The 19,513-nt window shown below is 48.4% G+C and overlaps 1 protein-coding gene across 1 annotated transcript; it reads left to right on the top strand.

Annotated features, from left to right (window-relative positions):
- The first annotated feature begins 3,654 nt into the window (after positions 1-3,654).
- Positions 3,655-10,348, top strand: LOC113405247 (phospholipase A2 inhibitor and Ly6/PLAUR domain-containing protein-like). Its single transcript, XM_026646270.1, has 6 exons — positions 3,655-3,712; positions 5,489-5,611; positions 7,202-7,357; positions 8,079-8,219; positions 8,988-9,213; positions 10,261-10,348. The coding sequence occupies exons 1-6, from the start codon at positions 3,655-3,657 to the stop codon at positions 10,346-10,348; spliced, it is 792 nt and encodes a 263-aa protein (XP_026502055.1).
- Positions 10,349-19,513: the final 9,165 nt, after the last annotated feature.

Here is a 19,513-nt window from a genome sequence, read left to right as displayed (position 1 = left end):
GATGGTTGCAAGGTCGACCAGCCTCTCCTGTGTCATTGTGGAGCATAGATGTGTTTTTATTAACTTCAGCTTGGAGAAGCTGCGTTCTCCACTGGCAACTGTTACAGGAAGGGTTAGAAGTATGGGCAGAGCAACAAAAGCATTTGGAAAGAGGTGGTCATTTTATTTTTGCACATATATTCCAGATCAGACTTTGGAGTTGATCCTGTTGAAATGTATCTTGAAAGGGCTTTCAGTTCATCACCTAAATCACTTGCATCAATATCGTGCATGTCATCATGTGTCAACACTGTCTCTAGTGCCCTGCATTGCTGGTGTAGGTCTTCTTCAGGTATAGTGAGGAGTTCAGGAATATCATACAACATCCCAAATATACTGCTGTGTTCCTTGAGCAGCATGAAACGTTCTTCAACTGACTGTATTGCACAATCCAGCACCTGGTTAAAAAATACAATTTTGAATTGTTGTTTGGGGTCTCTTACGGGATTATCCCGTGCCTCGTAATCAAAATGTCTTCTTCTTTGGTGACTCTTGTATTCTTGAATGTGTGGGAAAATAGCTTCAGTGTGATGTTCCTCTGCCAATTTCTGTGCACTCTTCAGAACATTTTGAAATCCCTCATCTAACCGGTAAGACTGTAGGTATGACTTTGCTTTGTCCAGTTGTTCCATTGCTCCAGATATATCAAGGTCAATACTTTGAAGTCTCTTGCTTACAACATTTATTTCAAACAGTATGTCATGCCACAACACTAAGCCACACAGATATTTGAAGTTATGTATGTTTCTGGTGATTCCATTTCCCTCTGCCACTGTTCTCCCACGAACAGTTCCTGTCATAGCATTATCCTCCATAATGGCAACTAGGGCATCATCTATCTTCCCAATTTGGTGTTTGATAGGCTTTATCGCCTCCACTCGACTTTCCCATCGTGTGGCACTCAGTGGGTTCAGTGTCAGAGAGGATGTTCCCAGATGTTGCTTCAAAATTTGCCATCGATGAGTTGATGCCGAGAAAAATACATAGATGCTTTGAATTACATTAAAAAATCCAGCAGGCTCACTAGAAGCTGATGCTGCATCACTGACCACCAAGTTCAGTGAATGAGAACTGCATGGGACAAAAAAAGCTCGAGGGTTTAACTCTCGGATCAGTGTCTGCGCTCCTCTGTTCTTTCCTCTCATGTTGGCACCATTATCGGAGCCCTGACCTCTCATGTGAGCTATCGCAATTCCCGTATCTTCCAGCTTTTTAAGAAGCACATTTGTCATACCGGCACGGCCAGCTCTAACGTTTTTGCCACCCCAAGCAGCAAAAAAAAGCACCGCCCTGCCGTAACACCCCCCCCCGTGCCACCCCGCGCCGCCGAAACCCCCCCCCCCCCACCGCCGTCCCGGCTGCGCTGTCCCCTGCCAGCTAAGATTGGCTGCCCCTTACCAGGAGCCGCCCCAAGCACGTGCTTGGTTGGCTGGCGCCTGGATACAGCCCTGCATACCAGCTCCTGTAGTATCATCAATGTCAATAAATTCCAGAAAATGCTCTCTGACAGTCACCATTGCAGGGACATTTTTACTAGGTTCTGTTGTTGTTACAAAACGTACCATTAAAGTCATTTGTTCTGTATGGCTGATGTCAGGTGTGCAGTCCAGAATAACATCTTGCTGACTTCAGATGTGCCACAATCTTCTGTTTGACTTTTGTTGCCAGTAACTGTATGATCTCATTTTGAATTGTTTTTCCAAGGTAGTGGTGTGTGTACATTTCATGGGTGGTGGCTCTTCTTAGATGCTCCTGGAGTACAGCATCAAACTCAGCCATCAGCTCCACAATTTTAAGGAAGTTTCCATTGTTTGGCACATACAGCTGATCTGAAGTGCCATGCAGTGGTAGGTTTTGGGTAGCCAGCATTCTCACATTGGCAATGAGCCTTTTCAGAACATTTTGCCAGTAAAGAGACTCTGATGCAATCTTCTCTTGATGCTGATCATCTATGGTGGCCTTTATCCTTAGTCTCATCTCAAGCTCTTTCCCCCTATAAATTAAATAAATAAATTAATGGAGATATCCTATCTCCTAGAACTGGAAGGGACCTTGCAAGGTCATCGAGTCCAGCCCCCTGCCTTCACTAGCAGGACCAAGTACTGATTTTTGCCCCAGATCCCTAAGTGGCCCCCTCAAGGATTGAACTCACAATCCTGGGTTTAGCAAGCCAATGCTCAAACCACTGAGCTATCCCTCCCCCCTATGGAATACTCTCTGGTGATTTGCTGCCTTCTCATGGCCTGCCAGATTTCTAGCCAGATTTTTCCAGTCCTTTGTTCCTGTAGAACCCAATGTGGCTGGAACATTAGACTGGAAGAATTTGCAACAAAAACAGTATGTAGCATTCTGGGTTTTTGAGTACTTTAAGCCATGGCCTCTCCACTTTGTCACCATTGGGGATTTCACACCAGTAATGTGTTGGATGGAAACTTCTATTTTCATTGTCTTTGAGGAACATGAAGTTTTTCACTTGCTGTGGCCCATGCAGTACAAGGAAGTCCCTCAGGCTACTGCTCATGTGGATCAACAGTCCTGGATCATCTAGACTTAAGGAACTAAACTCAGCAGCAGCTGTTTCTTGCGCCTCCACCACACTCTTCTCTGATCTACACTTTTCTTCAGGAATGGGCATGGTTACACCCATTGGAGATGGAGATATGGATGCTGCAGTAACTGCCAGGTCACCTGCACTCTGACTAACTGGAAGATCAGGCATCTCCTCACCACTCCCATCCTCACTGGGGCCGGAAGGCTCACCATGAACATTTGTGTCTATGTATCTCAGGAGATATAGTCCCATGCAGGGCTCTACCCTGGAGTTCTACTCTGTTATTCTAGGCATGTTTGTGGCATGAAAGAGCTGAGAGAAATGCATGGTCTCAAGTATCAGGGGGTAGCCGTGTTAGTCTGTATCCACAAAAACAACGAGGAGTCCGGTGGCACCTTAAAGATTAACAGATTTATTTGGCCATCAGCTTTCGTGGGTAAAACAAAAGCTGATGCCCAAATAAATCTGTTAGTCTTTAAGGTGCCACCGGACTCCTCGTTGTTTCTGAGAGAAATGTTTTCACCAAAACTTTTCTCCACCTAAAAATGCAGGTTTGCGGCAACTGAAACATTTCACGAATTTCTGTCAATTTCACCACATTGCTGTAGCAGCAAAAACAAATCCTAGAAAAAAAAAGTCCTGAAAAACGGAAATGTTTTGTCTCCACAATTCCAGAATTAAATGTTTTGATTTTTTCAATTCAAAATGTCATTTCAAAATTGACGGCAACAGTTATATTTAAACCATTTTAAGAATGTTTTTAAATGCCTGAAAACGAACCCAAACCATTTTTTGTTCGGCTTTTCAATCGGATGAGAATTTTGGTTCAACCAAAACTGATTTTTATTTCCTGATCGTTTGGAACTGCCAGTGAAGCAAAAAATTCGTTATTTGTGCAACTCTGATCCTTGGTGCTTTCCCCCCCAGATCTCGTCTGGAATTGCCTTTACATCCTCATTTCGGTCTTGACTCTCTCCTCCTCCCCACCGGCAGAGCTTGCAGTGTCAGCCGTGAGAAGCTCCGTTCAGCCCCGAGCCCAGCCCCGTAAGCCTACCAGCACCAGGATGATTTCCTTCATCCTCTGCCTTCTCCCTGCTCTCCTAGCTACAACGAGTGCACAAGGTGAGTCATCCGCTGCTGTGGCCATGTAACCCCCCCGGACTTGGACACTTTATACCCCACGGATCCCCAGTCAAGGGAACATCCAGCATGTGCAGGGAGGGGGATTAGCTCTGTGTGGGGTACAGGGCCTTGTCTATACTATGGCTATTGAAGCAGTTTAGCCACAGCGCTGTAGCTGGGCCGGCAGAGCCCCGTAGTGAAGACGCCGCCTATCCCAATGGACGGGGTTTTTCCATCCCTGTGGGAACTCCCCTCCCTGAGCCGGTAGCCAGGCCGAGGGAAGCATTCACCCATTGACCTGCATCTACTCCAGGGGTTAGATTGGCTGAGCTGCGGTGCTCAGGGTGTGGACTTTTCAACCCCCCTGAGCACTGTATCTATATCACCCTGGTTAGTGTAGACCAGGCCCGAGAGACACCATTACTGGACACTGCCCTGAATTCTTATTTCCACCAAGGCCCCTCGGCACTGCTTTGGCAGCACAAAGGGGACTCAATATAGGACTAAATTACACTGCTTCAGGACTGAGTGTAACCTGGAATCAGGGCTTTCTAACCGTGCAAACAGAGGCAGAATGGAAATGAGCCTTTCAGAAGATTTTGCCAGTAAAGAGACTCTGATGCAATCTTCTCTTGATCATCTACGGTGGCCTTTAACCTTAGTCTCATCTCAAGCTCTTTCCACCTACGGAATGCTCTCTGGTGATTTGCTGCCTTCTCATGAGCAGAGAGAATACATATGCACCAGCAGCAGATGCAATTTTCTACACTCTGTGTCCTAGTGATGCGTCTGCCTCAGTTTGCCTCATGGTAAGGCCAGCCCTGGCCGGCTGGCAGCCCAGAGAGCCTGGCTGCACTCACATCAGTGGCTTTTCCCTATTTCTATGCAACCCAATCACTTTGGAACCCTACATTCCATTGACTCCAAAATGTCAGGAGATGTTCTAGACATCACTGGGCAGAACCACATTGACTTTGGGGGAAATCAGAAAACAGGAAGAGGGAAATCGGGGACATACCGAGCCCCTTGGCTTCTGGCCAGCCCAGCCACACTTTCAACCACCTCTGTAACTGTGTGTACGTCAAAGAACCGGTTGATGGGACCATTGATATCTTCCCGCCCATCAACCCCCCCAGCCCAGCGCTGCCCAGCGTCCCCATGGAGCGCAACATGTTAAACCCTGAGCAGCTGATCTCCCAGACAGAAAGAAGGATGATGGTGGGGGGGGGGCCTGAATTGGGGGCATACAGCAGCCCTGGCATGTAGGGGGAAGAATGGGGGACCCTGATATGGGGGATGGGGAAATGGGGGGCACACAGAGCCCCTGGCATGAGGTAGGGGGTGGAGGGGGTTGCATGGTATCCTGGAAATAGAAGGGGATGGGAGGGGTACACAAGGAGTTTGGGAGGGCCACGGGGCGGCTGCCAGGAGCCCCAGGCCGTGCAATGGACTCAGCCAATGCACACTGCAACATGAGCCACTCTCCAGTACTGTGAATACCTGCACAACGGGAGCCACATCTGGGGTGGGCGGAGCTTATTTTGTGGGTGGGGCTTGGGAAGAGCACCATCCCCTTCACCTGTCCCCAGTCTGACCCTCCGGGTACCACTGGCCCAGGGGCTGAAAGTGTTCAATTACTGAGTGTCCAGGAGGAAATCGGGTCCGTGAACCCCTCGGCTTGTTTGTAGCAGAGGGGGAAGACTGGGGCTAAGGGACGTGTCAGAGTGACACTGTCACACCCCAGTAAGAAGGAAACACTTGTTCTTCTTTCTCCAGGTGAGACCCTGACATGTAACACGTGCTTTGGCCAAACGGAGACCTGCAGTTTCGCTCCAGGAACCTGCCAAGACAACAAGGCTACTGGTGGCTGCCTCTCCGTGGCAGAAGCTATTACACTGGGTAGGTGACATTGCCGTCAACCCAGGCACATCCTATCCTGCAGTCTGTCACCATCCTCATCGCTAAGGCCAACCCCAAACAGTCCATCGACAAAGCACATTCACCCGGCACAGAACACTCAGTCTGTGCTCGACGCTTCATTTATTCAGGCAACATTACGGTGTCTTACGTAGCGACTGGAAGACTCGGTGGTTCCAAATCCTGGCCCCATTGGACTCAGTTGTAAATCTTCCATTGACTTCAGTGGGGTCAGGATCTCACCCCTTGAGCTTTATCCCCACAATGGACAGGTGCGCTGCAACAAGCGAAGCTGCTTTGGGTGGAAATGCCCGTTCTGAATCGTGTTAAAAAAAAGAAATTGGCGCTGAGATCCCTTGGACACTGCCGGGCTCCCAATGTCCTGTCTGAAGCCGTTAGTCACCTGCTCAGGGCTGGAGCCCTGCCTTACACGGTTCTTCCCCTTGCTTGGGATGCAAATTCAAGATACTTTTTGCCGTTAGACTTAAAGAGATTCCAAACCGTCTCCATGTTCAACTCCCTGAGGTTCTCACGCCAGCGGATCTCGCTAGTTCCCTTCATTTCTCAACGTTTGCCCTTTGGAATCGAAAATCTGAGTTACAGACCTGGCTTTGTTCATCCTTCCACTGAATTACAGAGAATAAATGGCTCCTTCCATTTACCTTGTAAGAAGGATGCATAGCACAGCATCAGCTTTAATGTGGTCTGTCTCTCTCTATCTATCTATCTATCTATCCCCACACCCCCCTCTATCTATCAATCTACCTATCTGCTTATCTATCTATCCCCATCCACCCCCTCTACCTATCTATCTATCTATCTATCTATCCCCACCCACCCCATCTATCTATCTATCTGTCTATCTACCTATCTATCTATCTATCTATCCCCATCCGCCCCCTCTATCTATCTATCTATGTATCTATCTATCTATCCCCACACCCCCCTCTATCTAACTATCTATCTATCTACCTATCTGCTTATCTATCTATCCCCATCCACCCCCTCTATCTATCTATCTATCTATCTATCTATCCCCACCCACCCCCTCTATCTATCTGTCTATCCCCACTCACCTCCTCTATCTATCTATCTATCTATCTATCTATCTATCTATCTATCCCCATCCACCCCCTCTATCTATCTATCTATCTATCTATCTATCTATCTATCTATTCCCATATGTGCACACCTGCCTCTCACCACACTCAGGAAATTTTCCCAGCACAGTCACAAAATGTTTTATTAAAACTTCCAACCGCTCAGGGTATGGCTTCACTGCAGAGTTCATGTGGGCCGTGACCCGAGGTTTAGCCCTAACCCGCCCCCCCACTGCTCCCTACTATCCACACACAAAACCCTTTAACCTCAGGCTAGCTGATGCAATTTGGGGTGTAGTTTAGACCCGGGTTCCTCTTTAATTTCTTGAATTGTGGGCCCCCTAACTAGACACAGGATCCCAGCAGCATCGCCCCAGGGCCAAATATGGAGGTAAAATAACCTCCCTGCTGTTACTCGAGGTTCCCCTCCCAGCCTCTCATTTTCTTTTTTGGTTTTCTGTCTTTAACGAAGATGGGACACAGAACACGTACTTCTACAAACAGTGTCTGAGTAGTTATAAGAGTGACATCGAAGTCCCCATCTCCTTCACTGTTGGGAATGGCCAGTATGTGAGGATCAACACCACACGATGCAACACAGATAACTGTAACTCGGCTCTACCTGGAGGTAAGTTATGAGTCTGTTTTTACCGTCCCTCTTTAATGGCTTGTCGGCATGAACAGTGAGACGGCGCTGAGCTGGGGTGTGAATCCAGCTCTCCGTGTGCCCCCTGCTGATGCACATGACCATTTGGGCGCTTTGGAAGGGGACTAGCACAAAGCACATTAACGAACGGTTCACGTGCATCAGCAGGGTGCACGTGGCCAGCTAGGCCGTGGCAGGCTGGCGCAGGGTCGATTCACACCGTGGTAGATCCTTACACCCCGGCCCCCCTTGCTACAGTCGAATGGTTCATGTGGACAAGCCCCTGGCACAACTGTATTTGTTCCCATTTCTCCCCTTTACTGCCCCCAACGTCCATTCACTCGAATGTCATTTCTGTCTCCACTGAAATGCCTGTCGCTGGCGGGTCTCCGAACCAGGGGGTGGAACAGTCGGGCCCATGTGAAATCAGACGGGCGAGGGCTGCATGCGAGAGAGGGGACAGCAGCCAGGATGGTCTCAAATCTAAACCTCCCTGAACCTGTCAGGCTCCACCTTCAAACTCGCCGGGGTCTGGAATTGATCGATGCGCCGTTCACAGACAGTCGTGTCACAGACAGACGGAGAAATGCCGTTGGGCTGGGGGTGGGGCCTTCACCTGCTCAGGCAATGCAGGGCACATCCACCAGATTGAACGAGGTTTAACCCACCCTGTGACCGTCTCTCTCTCTCTCTCGATTCTCAGTGCCCACAGGGAGCACCACCAAGAACGGGCTGCAGTGCCCAACCTGCTTTGCTCTGAACTTCACTGTCTGCAACAGCGCAATCACCCCTTGTACCGGGGACGAGACCTATTGCATGGATTTCACTGGGTTTCTATACCAAGGTAAATGCTGCCACCTGGCCACAGTGCGGGAGCTACCCTGGGAATCTCACACCCCAGGAACTCCCCAGAGACTGGTGAAAACTAGTCTGTGCTGGGCCCTTGGGCGGGTGGGGGCCGTCATGAGGGGTTTTTGGCCAGGGGGAAGGAGAGAGGAACTTGGAAGTTTTTCCTTCCTCACCAGTTCCCCCCTCTCAGTGATGCCGCCCTGCTCCTGGAGTTATGACAACGCATCTCTTGCCATGGGAAGGGTTGTTATGTCGATGATGCAGAGCTGGGGAGAGAACCCAGGAGTCCTGGCTCCCAGCCCCACTGCTCTAACCACTAGACCCCACCCCCTGTATGTTTAACGTGGCTAAGCTATTGCTCAATGCGGAAGCTGCTGTTCTCAGTGTGTGGCCAGGACTCCCAGAGCTTTGGGGTGTTTATACAATAACTGAACCGAGCGGTTGGGGCTGCCGGGGACGGTGAGAGCCGGGCGTGTTCCCCGGGGGTGCCGCGCGCTGGGGAAGGAGCCGCCCCCCGGCAATCAGCTGGTTCCAAACTCCAGCTTCAGTCTCTTGTGGAGCTGCAGAAAGGGGCGCGGGGGAGACGAGAGGGGACCAGACGCCCGCCCTGCCCTGGCCGGTTACAGCGAGAGCAGGGAGAGCACCGGGCGGGTGGGAACGGGAGGCAGAGGTGGGAACCGCTGGATGGTGAAGACAGAAGTTCTGGGGGCAGAGAAGGAACCAGAGCTGCCTGGTTGATTAACAGGCTGATTTCCTCCATCAGGTCCATCTTTTTCACCATTTCAAGCAAAAGGCTGCGCTACTGCGTCTGCTCAGGCCATTAAACCTGGAACCAAGCTGGCTACTGCACTCTACACATTTGACTTTTTTTGGGGGTCCTCTGTTCCGGCGGAGAAAATACCCATGAACCCCCCACCCACAACCGCTGCCTCTCTAGAAACAACGACCACAACCCCCAATACAATCACCATCCCCGCAAGAACCACCCCGCCCAAAACAACTACCACAAAGAAAACAACCACCATCCCCAAAACAACGCCCACCCCCAAAACAACCCCCACCACCACCCCCTCAACAACCACCACCCCCAAAACAACCCCCACCACCACCCCTGCTACAACCCCCACCACCTCCACCACAACCACCACCACCACCCCCTCAACAACCACCATCCCCAAAACAACACTCACCCCTACAACCACCACCACCCGTGCTACAACCACCACCACCACCACAACCTCTGCTACAACCAGCACCACCACCACAACCACCACCACCACCCCCTTAAGAACCACCCCGCCCAAAACTACCACAAAGAAAACAACCACCATCCCCCAAACAACTCCCACCCCTACAACCACCCTCACCACCACCCACTCAACAACCACCACCCCCAAAACAACCACCACCACCACCACCCCTGCTACAACCCCCACCACCCCCACCACAACCACCACCACCACCCCCTCAACAACTACCATCCCCAAAACAACGCCCACCCCTACAACCACCACCACCCATGCTACAACCAACACCACCCCTGAAACAACCAGGACCCCCAAAACAACCACCACCACTCCCGCTATAACTGACACCACCACCAACAGAACCACCGCCGCCACCCCCACTACAACCACCACCCCCAACACAACCACCACCACCACCTCTGCTACAACCACCACCCCCACCACCCCCTCAAGAACCACCCCGCCCAAAACTACCACAAACAAAACAACCACCATCCCCACAACAACGCCCACCCCTACAACCACCACCAACACCACCCTCTCAACAACCACCACCCCCAAAACAACCCCCACCACTACCCCTGCTACAACCACCACCACCCGTGCCCCCAACACAACCACCACCACCCCCTCAAGAACCACCACCCCTAAAACAGCTACCACAAACAAAACAACCACCATCCCCAAAACAACACACACGCCTACAACCACCTCCACCCACAAACCCACTACCCCACCTAAAACAAACACCCCACCCAAACCCACCCTCTTCGCCCAAACAACCCACAGTGGAGCCAGCCCGGCTCTGGGGAAATTCTCCTTTGCCCTCTACCTGCCTGGCCTGACTGGGCTGCTGCTGGTGAAGCTGCTCTCCTGACCCCGCCCGGCACGGCCCACGCAGCACCTGGTGCCTGTGAATAAAGGACTCAAGTCCCAGCTGCCCCCCCCTCCGAGGCCCCTCCACGCTGCCGGGGCGATGCAAAGGGGCCGCTGCATAGCCAAGAGTCTGCACAGCTTATGGGTGTGAGTCTGTCCCGGTACCTCACGGCTGGCTGGAATCTCTCTGTGCATTAGCAAATTCATTGAAAAAATCAGGATCCGAAATAAAAGCCCCCGTTGCTGAGCCCGTCCGCAGGATGAAGTTTAATAAAGACAAATGCAAAGTGCTCCACTTAGGAAGGAACAATCAGTTTCACACATACAGAATGGGAAGAGACTGTCTAGGAAGGAGTACGGCAGAAAGGGATCTAGGGGTTATAGTGGACCACAAGCTAAATATGAGTCAACAGTGTGATGCTTTCGCAAAAAAAGCAAACGTGATTCTGGGATGCATTAACAGGTGTGTTGTGAGCAAGACACGAGAAGTCATTCTTCCGCTCTACTCTGCGCTGGTTAGGCCTCAGCTGGAGTATTGTGTCCAGTTCTGGGCACCGCATTTCAAGAAAGATGTGGAGAAATTGGAGAGGGTCCAGAGAAGAGCAACACGAATGATTAAAGGTCTTGAGAACATGACCTATGAAGGAAGGCTGAAAGAATTGGGTTTGTTTAGTTTGGAAAAGAGAAGACTCAGAGGGGACATGATAGCAGTTTTCAGGTATCTAAAAGGGTGTCATAAGGAGGAGGGAGAAAACTTGTTCACCTTAGCCTCTAAGGATAGAACAAGAAGCAATGGGCTTAAACTGCAGCAAGGGAGGTCTAGGTTGGACATTAGGAAAAAGTTCCTAACTGTCAGGGTGGTAAAACACTGGAATAAATTGCCTAGGGAGGGTGTGGAATCTCCATCTCTGGAGATATTTAAGAGTAGGTTAGAGAAATGTCTATCAGGGATGGTCTAGACAGTATTTGGTCCTGCCATGAGGGTAGGGGACTGGACTCAATGACCTCTTGAGGTCCCTTCCAGCCCTAGAATCTCTGAATCTATGAGACTGGGGCGCTGTCAGATGCATTAGCCACAGAAGAATTTGCTCTGTGTGTGTGTGTGTGTATATATAAATATAAAATCTGCAATAAAAATCTACATTCCAAGCACACCATGGAGGTTGCCCACTCAAGCACTGAGAAGTTAGGAAATTCCAGAACACACGTTGCCAGTACAAGTTTAATACAATCCCCCGGCGCGTTTGCATTGTGCTACAGCCTTTGATTCCACGATCACACACTGTGCGTCTCCACCGCAGCCCTGCCATGGTCAATACGTCTTTTCCTTCTCATTGGGGCATTACTCCAGGCCGTATTTCCCACCCGCCGTTCCTAGCCCGCGCTTCCCTGAATGATTAATGACACTTCCTGGGCCTCTCTGTGGAGTTCTCGCCACAGGATCTGAGGGTCTCACAGACTTCATCACTTGGTCTGTGCAACTTTTTTGAGATGGGGCGACCACATCTGCACACAGTATTCAAGATGTGGGCGTATCATAGATTTATATGGGGTAACATGATATTTTCTGTCTTATTATCTATCCCTTTCCTAATGATTCCCAACATTCTGTTCACTTTTTTGACTGCCACTGCACGTTGAGTGGATGTTTTCAGAGAACTATCCACAATGACTCCAAGATCTTTCTTGAATGGTAACAGCTAATTTAGACCCATCATTTTATATGTAGAGTTGGGATTATGTTTTCCAATGTGCATTACTTTGCATTTATCAACACTGAATTGCATCTGCCATTTTGTTACCCAGTCACCCAGTTTTGTGAGATCCCTTTGTAACACTTCACAGTCATCTTTGGACTTAACTCTCTTGAGTAGTTTTGTATCATCTGCAAATTTTGCCACCTCACTGTTTACCCCCTTTTCCAGATAATTTATAAATATGTTGAATAGGACTGGTCCCAGTTCAGACTCCTATCGGACACCACTATTTACCACTCTCCATTCTGAAAACTGACCATTTATTCCTACCCTTTGCTTCCTATCTTGTAACCAGTTACCGACCCATGAGAGAACCTCTCCTCTTATCCCATGACAGCTGACTTTGCTTAAGAGCCTTTGGTGAGGAAACTTGTCAAAGGCTTTCTGAAAATCTAAGTACACTAGATCCACTGGATCCCCCTTGTCCACATGCTTGTTGATCCCCTCAAAGAATTCTAGTAGATTGGTGAGGCGTGATTTCCCTTTACAAAAACTATGTTGACTCTTCCCCAACAAATTATGTTCATCCATGCGTCTGACATTTCTGTCACACATAGCCGTTGGCGTCTGGCCAGCCCAGCCACACTTTCAACCACCTCTGACTGTGTTCAGATCAAAGAACCAGTTGGTGGTGCCATTGACATAGTCCAGCCCATCAAACCCCCCCAGCCCAGCTCTGCCCAGCGTCCCCATGGACCTTAACATGTTACACCCTGAGTGGCTGATCTCCCAGACAGAAAGAAGGATGATGGGGGGGGGGGAGGAGGAATGGGGGGCACACAGCACCCCTGGCATGGGGAGAAAGGGGGGAACCCTGTGTGGCGGGTGCGGGACTCACCCCTGTGGCGCCTCCTGCTGGTCGTCTCCGGGAATTAGCTCTCCAGCCATCGGAGCGCCCTCTGCAGGCCGGTGTCCCACTTGCTGCTGGCCCCCCATGTCCCTCCCGGACCCCGGTGCCTTTTTACCTGGGGTGCTGCCCCTCCAGGCAATACCCCACAGATCTGGGTCTCCCCTCCCCAGGGAAGCCCCACCCTCTATCCCCACCTTGCCTCAGCCTACCTGCCAGTCACCATCTAGCCCCCTTTCACTGGGGCTGACTGCGGTCTGTATAAGCCACTCATCATAGGCAAGGGAGCTTTTGACCTGCTGCCTTTCCCTGCAACCCAGTACCTCCAGGGGCCTTGTACAAGGCCCTGCAGCCTGGGGAGTTGCTGGCCTGGAGCTCCCCAGCTCCTCTGGCCTTTCCCCAGTCCTGCTCCACTCCAGTACCCTTTAGCAGTCAGGCAGCCACGTCCATCTCCCTCCTCAGCTAGAGGGGGACTGCCGGCTCCTGGCCCACTGCCCTCTTATAAGAGCCAGCTGGGCCCTTATTAAGGCAGCCTCGGCCTGATTGGGACGTGGCCCCCAGCTGAGGCTGCTTTCCCCAATCAGCCCTTCTTTTCCTTCCCTTCCACAGCCCTCTCCCCGGACTGTTTTAACCCTTTTAAGGCAGGAGTGGGTGACCACCCCGCTACACCCTGGTAAAGGGCAGGGGAAATGGGGGGAACACAGAGCCCCTAGTATGAGGCGGGGGGGGATTACATGATGTCTCTGCAATAGAAGCGGATGGGACGGGCACCCGAGGAGTGTGTGAGGGCCATGGGGGGCTGCCAGGAGCCCCGGGCGGCTGTAATGGACTCAGCCAATACAGGCTGCGAAGCGAGCGACTCTCCAGTTCTGTGAATACCTCCACAACGGGAGCCACATCTGCGGTGGGCGGGGCTCATTTTGTGGGCGGGGCTTGGGGAAAACACCATCCCCTTGACCTGTCCCCAATTTGCCCCCTCCCCCCACCTGGTACCGCTGGCCCAGGGGCTGAAATTGTGCAATTGCTGAGTGTCCGGGAGGGAAATGGGTCTATTAACCTCTCGGCTCGTTTGGAGCAGATGGTGCTGGTGGGGGAGGGGCACTATATGTGAGAGACAGCGTAGAGTCAAATGAAGTAAAAATCTTAAATGAACCAAACTGTCCTGCAGAATCTCCATGGATTGTAATTCCATGCTTGGATAATAAGAATATAGCAGGAGGGATATATAACCAACCACCTGGCCAGGATGGTGATAGTGACTGTGAAATGCTCAGGGAGATTAGAGAGGCTATTAAAATAAAAAAACTGAATTATAATTGGGGATTTCAATTATTCCCATATTGACTGGGAACATGTCACCTCAGGACGGGATACAGAGATAAAGTTTCTGACACCATAAATGACTGCTTCTTGGAGCAGCTAGTCCTGGAACCCACCAGAGGAGAGGCAATTCTTGATTTAGTCCTAAGTGGAGCACAGGATCAGGTCCAAGAGGTGAATATGGTTGGACCGCTTGGTAATAGTGACCATAATATAATTAAATTTAACATCCCTGTGGGGGGGAAAACACCACAGCAGCCCAGCACTGTAGCATTTAATTTTAGAAAGGGGAACTTCACAAAAATGAGGAGGTTAGTGAAACAGAAATTAAAAGGTACAGCGCAAAAAGTGAAATCCATTCAAGTTGCAGGGGAACTTTTTATGGACACCATAACACAGGCTCAACTTAAATGTATCCCCCAATTTAAAAAAACACAGTAAGAGAAACAAAAAGAGCCACCGTGGCTAAATAACAAAGTAAAAGAAGTAGTGAGAGGTAAAAAGGCATCCTTTAAAAAGTGGAAGATAAATCCTAATGAGAAAAATAGAAAAGAGCATAAACTCTGGCAAATGAAGTGTAAAAATATAATTAGAAAGACCAAAAAAGAATGTGAAGAACAGCTAGCCAAAGACTCCAAAAGTAATAGCAAATTTTTTTTAAATACATCAGAAGGAGGAAGCTGCTAAACAACCAGTGGGGCCACTGGACGATCGAGATGCTAAAGGGGCACTCAAAGACGATAAGGCCATTGTGGAGAAACTAAATGAATTCTTTGCATCAGTCTTCACAGCTTAGGATGTGAGGGAGATTCCCAAACCTGAGCCATTCTTTTTGGATGACAGATCCGAGGAACTCTCCCAAATTGAGATGTCATTAGAGGAGGTTTTGTAACAAATTGATAAAATAAACAGTAATAAATCACCAGGACCTGGTTTTATTCACCCAAGAGGTCTGAAGGAACTCAAATGTCAAATTGCGGCTATACTACTAACTGTCATCTGTAACCTATCATTTAAATCAGGTTCTGTACCAGATGACAGGAGGATCGCTAATGTGACACCAATTTTTAAAAAAGACTCGAGAGGTGATCCTGGTAATTACAGGCCAGTATGCCTGACTTCAGTACCGGGCAAACTGATTGAAGCTAGAATAATGAACAGAATGGTCAGACACATGGATGAACATGATTTGTTGGGGAGAAAGTAAATAAGGAAGTGCTATTTACTTCTCATAACACCAGAACTAGTATCCACCAAATGAAATTAACAGGCAGCAGGTTTAAAACAAACAAAGGGAAGAATTTTGTCCAATCCAAATTGGCATTGCTTCTTGTCCTGTCCTCAGAGGTTAACGAGAACAATTTTTCATTCTCCTCCTTGTAATATAGAATCATAGAATCATAGAATATCAGGGTTGGAAGGGACCTCAGGAGGTCATCTAGTCCAACCCCCTGCTCAAAGCAGGACCTAATCCCAACTAAATCATCCCAGCCAGGGCTTTGTCAAGCCTGACCTTAAAAACCTCTAAGGAAGGAGATTCCACCACCTCCCTAAGTAACCCATTCCAGTGCTTCACCACGCTCCTAGTGAAAAAGATTTTCCTAATATCCAACCTAAACCTCCCCCACTGCAACTTGAGAGCATTACTCCTTGTTCTGTCATCTGGTACCACTGAGAACAGTCTAGATCCAACAATGTTTTATGTACTTGAAAACTATTATCATGTCCCCCCTTGGTCTTCTCTTCTCCACACTAAACAAACCCATTGTGACAGGTTTGGTCACAGAGATCCCCTTGGGACTGTCATCTGATATGCTGAAATTACCTCTGTTTTCCCTGCCAGCTTGGGACTCCAGAACCCTGCCTTGTTGAGCCAGACACACTAGCCTGCTGCAACACAGATCCAGGGTCTGAATCACACCCCCAGAGCTGCAGACTTAACTGAAAACAGCTCAGCAGGTTACCTGTGTCCAGCACCCAAACACCCAGTTCCCAATGGGATCCAAACCCCAAATAAATCCGTTTTACTCTGTATATAGCTTATACAGGATGTGGCAAAGCTTATACAGGGTAAATTCATGAATTGTCTGCCCTCTATAACACTGATAGAGAGATATGCACAGCTGTTTGCTCCCCCAGGTATTAATCTCTTACTCTGGGTTTATTAATAAACAAAAGTGATTTTATTAAGTATAAAAAGTAGGATTTAAGTGGTTTCAAGTAATAACAGACAGAACAAAGTAAGTCACCAAGCAAAATAAGGCAAAAACACACAGGTCTAAGCCTAATACATTAAGAAACTGATTACAGGTAATATCTCACCCTCAGGGATGTTCTAATAAGCTTCTTTCACAGACTAGACTCCTTCCTAGTCTGGACGCAATCCTTTCTCCTGGTACAGTCTTTGTTAGTTCCAGCAGACATCTCTGGTAGTAAGAAGGGGTTTTCTCATGACTGGAAGCCCCCTCTGTCCTGCTCCACTCCCTTTCATAGCTTTGGCACAAGGCGGGAATCTTTTGCGTGTGCTTGGTTCCCACCCCTCCTTCTAAATGGAAAAGTACCAGGTTTAAGATGGATTTCAGTATCAGGTGACATGGCCACGTATTAACCCCTAGTCTCCATTCCCCGTGGGCTGGCCCACACATACACAGGAAGGCTTTCAAGAAACTAAGGCCATTTAAAACTGATTGTTTCTGGAGCATCCTTAATGGCCTCCACTTAATATGTTTCCATCAGTGATACAAGTTTATATCTTATTCTCTCAACTCCAGATATAGAAATAATACATGAAAACAAATAGGATGAACACACTTAGTAGATTACAAACTGTCTAATGACACCACACAGGGGGTATTTAGCATAAAGCATATTCCAGTTATATCATATTCATAAGCATACTTCCATAAAGATTATGGAGTGCAACATCACACCCATGTTTTTTAATCTTCCCTCATAGGTCATGTTTTCTAGACCTTTAATCATTTTTGTTGCTCTCCTCTGGACTTCCTCCAACTTCTCCACATCTTTCCTGAAATGTGGCGCCCAGAACTGGACACAATACTCCGGTTGTGGCTTAATCGGCGAATACAGCCCAAAATGATGTTTGCTTTTTTTGCAACAGCATTACACTGTTGACTCATACTTAGCTTGTGATCCACTATGACCCCCTGATCCCTTTCCGCAGTTCTCCTTCCTAGGCCGTCATTGCCCATTTTGTGTGTGTGCAACAGATTGTTCCTTCCTAAGTGGAGTACTTTGCATTTGTCCTTATTGAATTTCATCCTTCAGACCATTTCTCCAGTCTTTTCAGCTCATTTTGGATTTTAATCCTATCCTCCAAAGCACTTGCGACCCCTCCCAGCTTGGTATCATCCACAAACTCTATCAGTATAGTCTCTATGCCATGATCTAAATCATTTATGAAGACAATGAACAGAGCCGGACCCAGAACTGATCCCTTCAGGACCCCACTCATTATGCCCTTCCAGTATGACTTTGAACCACTGTTGACTACTCTCCGGGAACAATTTTCCATCTGGTTTTGCACCCACCTTATAGTAGCTCCATCTAGGTTGTATTTTCCTAGTTTGTTTATGAGAAGGTCATGGGAGACAGTATCTAAAGCTTTACTAAAGTCAAGATTATACCACATCTACTGCATTCCTCCCTTCCACAAGGCTTCTTACCCTGCCAAGGAAAGCTATCAGGTTGCTTTGACATGATTTATTATTGACAAATCCATGCTGGCTGTTACTTAGCACCTTGTTATCTTCTAGGTGTTTGCAAACTGATTGCTTGATTATTTGTTCCGTTATCTTTCTGGGTACAGATGTTAAGTTGTCTGGTCTGTAATTCCCCGGGCTGTCCTTATTTCACTTTTTATAGATGGGCACTAGATTTGCCCTTTTCCAGTCTTCTGGAATCTCTCCTGTCTTCCATGACTTTTCAAAGATAATTGCTAATGGCTCAGACATCTCCTCAGTCAGCTCCCTGAGTATTCTAGGATGTATTTCATCAGGCCCTGCTGACTTGAAGACATTTAACTTGTCTACGCAATTTTTAACCTGTTCTTTCTCTATTTTAGCTTCTGATCCTACCTCATTTTTACTGGTGTTCACTACGTAAGACGTCTGATTGCTACTAACCTTTTGGTGAAAACTGAAACAATAAAGTCACTTAGCACCTCTGCCATTTCCATTGTCCGTTATTGTGTTTCCCCCCTTCACTGAGTAAAGCGCCTACCCTGTCCTTGGTTTTCATCTTCCTTCTAATGTATTTGTAGAAGGTTTTCTTCTTACCCTTTCTGTCTCTAGCTAGTTTAATCTCGTTTTGTGCCTTGGCCTTTCTAACTTTGTCCTGACATGCTTGTGTTGTGTGTTTATATTAATCCTTCATAATCTGACCTAGGTTCCCCTTTTTGTAGGACTCTTTTTGAGTTTCAGATCATTGAAGTTCTCCTGGTTTAGCCAGAGTGGTCTCTTGCCATCCTTCCTACGCAGTGGGATAGTTTGCTCCTGTGCCCTTAATAACGTCTCCTTGAAAAACTGCCAACTGTCTTTAATACATGGATATAAATAATCCCCAGCTTTTCCATCACACTTTTCATCAGTCGATCTCCAACCAATCTCTCTCTTTAGATTCTTGGAGATCCTAACACCTGGATTCCGTCTGGAAGCCCCCTACCCACCTTGACAACCTCAGGGATTAAAACTGTCCTGAAATAGAAGCGAGGCCGAAATGCTCTTCACCGCTCTGTTATTCTATAAATAAATTCCTTCAGCCGGGTGCGACGTCATGCGCGTGAGACCCATTTTGCAGCAACGCCCTTGTCATGGGGCGAGGAAGAAAATGTGTCACCAATTAATATTTACACAATTTAATGATAAGGAATTTAGCAACCTGTTCTGGGAATGGGAGGGGAGCTGTCGTAATGGAACCAACCCCATGGCCATCCTTGGTTTCCTTGGGATGGTTTCACTGGACCCCCCATTTGGTGTCAATTGGCCATTGCTCCATTAGAGTCAATGGAACCAGATCCCCGGCTGCTGTCAATTGGCCATTGTGTGATTTCCAGCACCCGATGAACTGGCTAAACACCTCTAATGTGCAAACAGTCGCACGTCTACCCTTGTGACTAAGCTGAGTTTCACCTCTTATCTCTGTTGCACGAACCAGCTGATTGTGTGGAACAAGTTCTATAAAACACAAGCTGATGGGCTGAGAAAGGGTCAGTCTGAATTGT

This window comes from Terrapene carolina, unplaced genomic scaffold (genome assembly GCF_002925995.2).
Source record: "Terrapene carolina triunguis isolate 2854851 unplaced genomic scaffold, T_m_triunguis-2.0 Scaffold34687, whole genome shotgun sequence".
NCBI classification, from domain to species: domain Eukaryota; kingdom Metazoa; phylum Chordata; order Testudines; family Emydidae; genus Terrapene; species Terrapene triunguis.
The sequence above is the reverse complement of the archived record's forward strand: the minus strand, read 5'-3'. Positions and strand labels throughout refer to the sequence as shown.

Excerpts from the sequence above, each read along its gene's own strand:
- LOC113405247 (XM_026646270.1), top strand. The coding sequence starts at position 3,655 with ATGATTTCCTTCATCCTCTGCCTTCTCCCTGCTCTCCTAGCTACAACG. Across the intron at positions 5,612-7,201 it reads GGCAGAAGCTATTACACTGG|ATGGGACACAGAACACGTAC; the intron begins GTAGGTGACATT and ends TCTTTAACGAAG. Across the intron at positions 7,358-8,078 it reads TAACTCGGCTCTACCTGGAG|TGCCCACAGGGAGCACCACC; the intron begins GTAAGTTATGAG and ends CTCGATTCTCAG.